The sequence below is a fragment of the Struthio camelus genome, chromosome 3 (genome assembly GCF_040807025.1).
Source record: "Struthio camelus isolate bStrCam1 chromosome 3, bStrCam1.hap1, whole genome shotgun sequence".
Lineage (NCBI taxonomy): Eukaryota > Metazoa > Chordata > Aves > Struthioniformes > Struthionidae > Struthio > Struthio camelus.
Window position 1 is genome coordinate 14,228,593 of NC_090944.1, and position 7,907 is coordinate 14,236,499.

At 47.1% G+C, this 7,907-nt stretch overlaps 1 protein-coding gene across 3 annotated transcripts in view; it reads left to right on the forward strand.

Annotated features, from left to right (window-relative positions):
* The first annotated feature begins 577 nt into the window (after positions 1-577).
* TDRD6 (tudor domain containing 6) overlaps positions 578-7,907 on the forward strand; it is a 34,928-nt gene continuing 27,598 nt past the window's right edge. For 2 of the 3 annotated variants that reach the window (XM_068937001.1, XM_068937000.1), the window contains exons 1-2: positions 578-7,271; positions 7,726-7,844. In XM_068937001.1, coding sequence (XP_068793102.1) covers positions 578-7,271; positions 7,726-7,844 — 6,813 coding nt within the window. The remainder of the gene's footprint in view (positions 7,272-7,725; positions 7,845-7,907) is intronic. The other variant, XM_068937002.1, reaches the window with a different exon arrangement.

Consider the following 7,907-nt stretch of genomic DNA (forward strand, 5'->3'; position numbering starts at 1 on the left):
CCCCACCTCCGCCGCCCCTCAGCAACAACCCCGCGCCCCGCCGCGCCCCGCCGCGCCCCGCCCTCACACTGGCTGCCCCACAGTAGCCAATAGCCGCCAAGTCCAGCTGCACGCCCCGCCCCCGGACGCCCGCTCTAGCCAATCGAGGCGAAGCCCAGCACGGATGGCTCCCCCCCCCAACACCCCTGCCCCTTACTCATACAGCCAGCGTGGAGCGCTCCACCTCGAGCAAGAGAGGTGGAAACTAGCTGTGGGTTGAGCCCTACAGGTCCAGCGTAACCTAGCCTCGCCCTTACGGCGCCTCCGAGTATTCGCGCTCTAACAAAAGCATCCTGAAGTGTCCTTTCCCCCCTTCCGTCGCTCTTCCTCCTCCTCCCCCCCCCGGGGGTAAAATGGACTCGGCCGCCCCGGCTCCCTAACCGCGCCTCACCCTCGCGCGAGCCGTTTAACGGTTTCTCGCCGGCCGCGAGGCGCGGCGCCGGCGGGTCACGTGGGCGGGCGGGGCGCTCTATGAGGGCGGCGGCGGGCGGGTGGCGGCGCTGTTACCTCGTGCGGAGAGCGGCGCGGCGGCAGCAGCATGTGCTCCGTGCCGGGGGTGCCCGACCGCGGCGCCACCGTCTCCCTGCGGGTCTGCGCCGTGGACGCGCACCCGGAGGCGCCCGTCTTGCGGCTGTGGGGGCTGCTGGGCGAGCGCCGCGAGGACTATGCGCGTCTCCGCCGCGATCTCCAAGCCGCGGTGGCGCCGCGCCTGGCGGCCGCGCCGGACCCCGCGGGGGTGGCGGCCGGCGGAGCCGAGCTGTGCGCCGGGGACCTGGGCCTGGTGGAGCTGGGGGGCCTCTGGCACCGCTGCCGTGTGGTGAGTCGCCGTGGTCGGGACTACCGCGTCTTCCTGCTCGATGAGGGCCGCACGGTGCCTGCGGCTGCCCGCTACTTGGTGCGGGGCTGCGAGGAGCTTTTCCACCTGCCGCCTGAAGTGTTGGGCTGTGTCGTGGCTGACCTGGTGCTCTTCGGAGGTGGCAGGGCAGCGGCTTGTGGGGAGCCGCTGGTCTCCCCCTGGACAGTAAGGGCTGTGGAGTTCCTCGGTTACCTGCACGGCAAGGAGGTGTCTGGCCTGGTGCGGGAAGTGATGATGCCGCAGCTCCTCGTAGTGCTTGAGCTGCCCCAGCTTGTGGCCCAGATGCACCATCTGGGCCTGGCCAAGCAGGTCACCCCCAGTTGGTTCTGCCTGATGCTCAAGCGCTGCCTGGCTCACGCCCACTTGCAGAACCAGCCCAAGCTGCAGCCTCCAGGTCATCCACTCGTAACTTCTGCAGTGCCGCAGCAACTCCATATCTTCCCTTTGTATCAACCTGTGTCACCTGCCTTGGACTACTTCTACCCGCAGCTTCAGCTGGGAGTGACAGAGCCTGTGCTAGTCACCCAAATCTCTGACCCACACCATGTATATTGCCAACTGCAGAGCCTGTCCCAGGAGATCCATCGCCTTTCTGATACCCTGTACCAGCTTTATGATGGGTCCACTTGGGAGCAGGATTTTCTACCCAAACTGGGTTCACCCTGTGCTGCTCGTGGCATTGGTGGCCAGTGGTACCGAGCGCTCCTGCTGGAGGTTGTTGCTGGGGGGCAGGACCAACAAGTGGCCCAGGTGATTTTTGTGGACTATGGCAGGAAAGAGTTTGTGACAGCCACTGACTTGCGCCGTTTGCCCGCTGAATGTTTTCGCATGCCAGTGGTGACTTACCCGTGTGCCCTTCAAGGTATCTCCCATGGGGGTCATTGCTGGTCCCCATCCCAGATCAACGAGCTGAAAGTGTTGTTGTTAGGCAAGGGAGTGAATGCTCACATTGAAGCTTTTAACTCCTTTGAACATCTCTATTATGTGAGCCTGTATGGTGAAGATGGCATGAACCTGAACTGTCTCTTTGGAGTGCAGGCTCGCTGCATGGCTAGCAGCCTTATGCAGGTTAGGCAAACTAAAGCTCAGGTGCGGCTGGAAGTAGAAGAACACACAGCTGAAGAGCAGGGATCACCACCGGGAGCACCTCCTGTTGCTTTAATGCAAAGACATTTGGCCTCTGCTCCTGTAGTTGGTGTACGTCTGAAGTGGGGCGCGTTCTATGATGCGCAGATCTCCCATCTCCGAGATCCGTCTGAGTTCTGGCTGCAGCTCCAGGAGCATCACCAGCTCCTCAGCCAGCTTATGCAGAGTATGTGGAATTTTTACTCCCAAACCACGAACCTGGTTGATGATACAGAGCACCTGCAGCCTGGATCCCTTTGTGCCAGCAGGAAAGACAATGCCTTTCATCGAGCCGTAATCACCAGGATACTGGACAGTGCTGTAGAAATATATCTGATGGACAGAGGTGCTGTGGAAACTGTAGACTGGTGTGAGGTAAAAGAGCTGCTCCCTCAGTTCCAGGAACCACCTGCGTTAGCTCTGAAGTGTTGTTTGGCAGGTACCTCCCCAGTGAGGGGAAGCTGGAGCGAAGAGTCTGTGTCTGCCTTTAGAAAGATTGTGCTGAACAAGGAATTGAGGATTCGTGTTTTGGGCACACAGGGGGACAAATACGTGGTTGAAATTCTTGACCAATCTCAATTAGGAGAGAAAAGTGTAAGTAAAATCATGACCAAGGGAGGATATGCTAAATACGAGAGCTCTGAAATAGGTGAGACGCTACAAAAATCACCTGATCAGGCTGCAAGGCATGGTTCACCTGCAGGATGTGCTGGGGAGGAAAACCAAATAAATATAGCGGAGAGACTTGGAGGAGAATGTGATCCAAAAAGAAATGATAGAGCATTAAATCCCTGTATGACTCAGACGGTCAAAGATGGTCCTGTTGCCGTTCACAGTTCAAAAATGAGTAAATCTGTTCCTGCTGAGAAAAAGTGGGAGGGTACGCAAAACTTGCCCTCTTCTCTTGCACAGAATTATCTGGAAATGACACCAGGTTCTTATGGAGGTCAATTAGAGGTTGGAAGTACAGTTAATGTAGTTGTATCATATGTGGAAAGTCCTGGTTATTTTTGGTGTCAACTAAGTAGAAATTGTCATGACCTTAAGGTACTAACGGCTGAAATTCAGCAGTATTGTAAGAATTCATCTCAACCACACACCTGGTCAAATCCTGTATGTTTAGCCCAGTACTCAGAGGACGAAAAATGGTACAGGGCTCTAATTGTTGGTGAAGTTACTTCTACAGAACAAGTAGAAGTAATATATGTTGACTATGGCAACAGAGAGTTGGTCTCTAGAACAAATCTCCGTTCAACTAATGAAAACTTTCTTAACCTAAAGGCTCAGGCTTTCAGGTGCAGCCTTTACAACTTAATCCAACCAAACGGTCAGGATCCTTTTGTTTGGGATGAAAAAGCAGTTCTGGCATTTCAGGAGTTTATCGATGCCTCATCATGTCAGTTGGAACTGAAGTGCACGATATTTGCCTTGGCTTCGATAAACAATAAAGAACTATTTAACATTGTGGACTTAATGACACCTTTTCAGAGTGCTTGTCAGTTTCTGATAGAAAGAGGTTTGGCTAGACCCTTATCACCTCAAAAACCTCTGGCATCCTCTGTTCAGCTTCATTCTTACTATTATTCGATGCACGATATCAAAATTGGGAGCGAGGAAGACGTTTATATTACGCATGTTGATGATCCATGGAAATTTTACTGCCAGCTTGCAAGATGTGCAGATGTCTTGGCACAGCTTACAGAAAACATTGGTCATCTAAGTAAAATAGTGACCAGTTTAAAAGCCTCGCAGAATTCTGGGAGTTTGTGTCTTGCAAGGTATACTGACAATCACTGGTATAGGGGAGTGGTTACAAAAACAAAACCTAACAAGGAAATCTTCTTTGTGGATTTTGGGAACACAGAGATGGTAAAGAAAGAAGATCTGCTTCCTATACCCAGTGGTGCTTATGACGTCTTGCTGTTGCCAATGCAGGCCATAAAATGTTCTTTATCCGATATATCTGCTGTTCCAAAAGATGCTACAATGTGGTTTAAGCAAGCTGTCCTAGAAAGGCGATTAAAGGCAATAGTGGTGGCAAAGGAATCTGATGGTAAACTGTTGATTGAGTTGTTTGATGGTAATACTCAAATTAATGCAAAATTGAAGGAAGGGTTAAGATTAACAAACAGTGCAGAGCAGTGTAGGCATATAGAAAATGAAACTTTAAGCCCTAGAAATACAGATGTGAAAGAGAAAGATGAGACTGCAGAATTTCTGTCTTTGTACGCAGGAAAGCTTCTTGAAAGAAAAAAATGGAGCCCTGAAGCCCAAGGTGGAGAGGGGAGTAGCAAAATGCGCTTAAAACAGAAAGATATAAACCTCTTCCAGACTGCTACAAAGAGAGAACTGGCAGCTGAATTACTGGACTCTGAAAAGTATAGCAATACTAAAGATGCTTTGTTATTTAATAAAGTGGAGGATAGAGACTGCTTTTCCTCTGTCAAGAAAGATAAGCCATCATATGTTAAATCTGATAGTGAAAGCCAGCGTATGCCATTTAAAAACATATCTGATCTACCTCAGAAGAACATAGTGCCAGCTCTCAAAGTGTTAGTGTATGTTTCTCATGTTAACGATCCTTCAGATTTTTATGTTCAACTGGTAAGCGATGAGTCTCAACTCAACAGTATTTCGGAAAGCTTAAACAGTAAGACAAGAGTGGAGAACCCTTGTGGACAACTCTTGCAAGCAGGAGACTTAATCAGTGCTGTTTATTCAGAAGACAGCTTATGGTATAGAGCTGTAGTAAAAGAGAAGACTTCTGATAATTTGATTAGTGTACATTATATTGATTATGGTAATACTTCAGTGATTAACGTTGATCAAGTATGTAGACTCCCTGAAGACTCATCGTCTATTCCAGCAATAAGTATTCACTGCTTACTAGGTGGACTTAAATGTAAGAAAACTAAAGATTGGGCAGAAAAAACAATGCTTTACTTCTCCCAGAGAACAAGTGACGTTCAGATAACGTGTGAGTTTGTAGAGAAAATTGAGGATCAGTGGGAAGTTATTCTCAGTGATGATCAAGGTGTAATAACAGTGGATTTAGTTAATGAAAATCTTGCAAGTAGGGGAAGCTCTCATTCAACAGAAGTACTTGACAAAATAGAAAACAATGCTGAAGCGGTGAATGTGTGTGAGCCTTTGCCTCCTAATGAACGAAACGAAATTTCCAACGTAAGTGATTCTACATCATTTCTCTGGAAGATACCGGAGGCAGGTCAAACTGTAAAAATTTATGTTACAGTAGTGAAAGGTCCAGAATATTTTTGGAGTCAGGGTGCTAATACAGAAAACATAAAATACATAGAGGAAAAAATAAAGGAAGCTGAAAATCTTGGACTAAGCTCCACGAATGATTGCAGATCTCTTATTAAAACTGGTGATATTTGTATTGCAAAATACAGTGAAGATGGGAAGTTCTACAGAGTGAAAGTCAGCGACATGAAAGGTGACAATTTAGTTGTTAGATATGTGGATTATGGAACTGAGGAAACTGTTAGCATGGAGATGGTCAGGCAAATTCCAAGTGAATTGCTCAGAATACCTAATCAAGCATTTCCTTGCTGTCTGTCAGGATTTAATTCCTCAGAGGGCTCATGGCTTAGCGAAGCAGAAGATAAGTTCTACGATATGACTGTAGAACTCTTATTAGAAGCTAAAGTAATGGAAACTCGGGAAGATGAAGGTTCTGAAGTTCCTCTGTCTGTTGTCAAGCTGGAAACTTGTGGGAAGAGTATTAATGAAGAGATGAAATGTTTTTGGAAGGTCAATACAGGAACTGGTTTCCCATCTTTCTCAAACCTGGAGAACCCGTTAAAGGAGAACATGGGCTCAAGTAATAACTCGGATCTTTGTCTTGAAAAAGAAACTGTTGCTACTTCTAGAGTACTTCAGGAAGAAGATAAAAGTGCTGTGCAGGGTGCATTACTTTGTTCTGAATGTCTCTTGGATGCAACTTCTGTGCGTTCAAATAACGTAGAAGCAAACGTTTCAGTGGAAGCTGTTGAAGAACATATGTCTGTGAAAGCTGACGATGAGTGTAAAACAGCTGAACATCAAAACAACTTTGATAAAGACACCCCTCTATCTGAAAAAGAGAGTGATAATGAAGTATCACTAGAACCAACGCAATGCTGTTCTTTGTGTGTTTTGGGGAGTGACATGAAAGCTGCAGAACAAGAGTTACCTGAAGTACCACTTGTAGAAGATGATGAACTGAAAGCAGATCTGATTGGCATTGCTTCAGCAGTGAATCTTCTCCTGGAAAATAAACAAGAAGAATTGCTAGGATGGCCATTGTTCCAGGTACAGCCTTCTTTGGGGGATGAAACGGCGTCGTTACTGGAATTGGAACAATTACAAATGCACTCTTCGTATGATGATCTAAAAGAGTTCATATTGGAGCTAGAGTCGCTTTCAGTGCAGTCCTCCGTTGGTGAAAAAACAAAGGAGGCTTTAGAGCTAGAATCACTTGAAACGCAGACAACTTCAGGCAGCGAAGCACAAGAGAAAATGTTGGAACTGGTATCACTTGAAGTGCCACTCTTGAATGATGAGACAGGGGAGGTGATAGCTATGAAATCTTTTGAAATATCACTACCACTTTCTGAGAGAGAGAACTTGATGTCTTCAGTTAGTGATGGAGAGAAGACCTTGGAGTTATTTCCATCTGATGTACAACTTTCTTTGGGAGATAAGAAACAGGCTCTGGAATTGGATTTGCCTGGGGTTCATGAAGCAGAAGCTATGCAAAGTGATTGGATGGAAGTAGATCCTACCCTGATGTTGTCTTCATTTGGTGGTGGAGCTGAGAAACAAATGGAACTAGAGACCCATGACATACAGTCAGTGCTAGGTGCTGAAATTAAACAGCTTCTAGAGTTGGTGCTGCCTGATGTGCAGCCTCCTCAGGAGGACAGAGATGAGGACTTGTTAGGGCTGGAACACACAGCGTTGCAAACTTCGGCAAATAGCAGAAGTCTCTTTTCGTGCCTTAAGACAGACTTGGCGAATCAGAGGCCTGTTTGCACTGTAAAATTATGTGACTGCAACATTGAGAAATGTGAAGAATGGCAAAAAAAGCAAGATGACCATTCTGTGGAAGAATGGATGAAACAAGACTTGGTTGACTCATTTAAAGAATGTGGAAGTCAACTTCTAAATGAGCAGTCTTTAGACTGTAAGCCTGTGGGTGAAGAAATAGAAAAAAAGCAAAATGAAAACTTGGCTGACTGCTGTGCAGGTGAAATATCTGATTTTAAGGAGCTAACTAACCAAAATGTAGTGTGCATTCAAACACGCAAAGATTTTTTTCGGTGGGGGGGGGAAACAAACTCGTATTCCCTAATGCTCTATTAGGGCTTTAGTTTAGTCTTAACCTCAGCCTCCCTTGAAGGGTTGTGGACACCAGAACGTGTAGGTAATGAGACAGTTTAACAGGAGATGATTTTACTTTGAGAAGTGAACAGTTTTATAAATGGAGAACTATTTCTAAACAAGAAATCCTTTTTCAGGACTGTTAAGGATGATAGATTTTTTTAATTTTCAAATGCTAGGTAGTTTGGAAGGGGTAGGGAGGGGGAATGGGAGCAGGGTCATGAGGCAGTTAAGTGTTGTTGGTTGTTTGTTTCCCCCCTCCCCCCCCCCCTTCTCCTCTCCCACCCCCTCTTTCATTGCTGTGTCATCTTTTTTGGTAGAGCACAGTGAATATACTTGTAATCTAAAGGGCTTTGCGATCGGTTCCAAATGCATGGTGTGGACATCTCTGAAGTGGTGTGAGGCTCGCATTCTGGAGGTATCTGAAAAAGGTACCAGGGTAAGTATCACTTGAATGCTTTTTCTGCATTCATAAGAACTGATCCTTTTCTGTTTTCCTCCA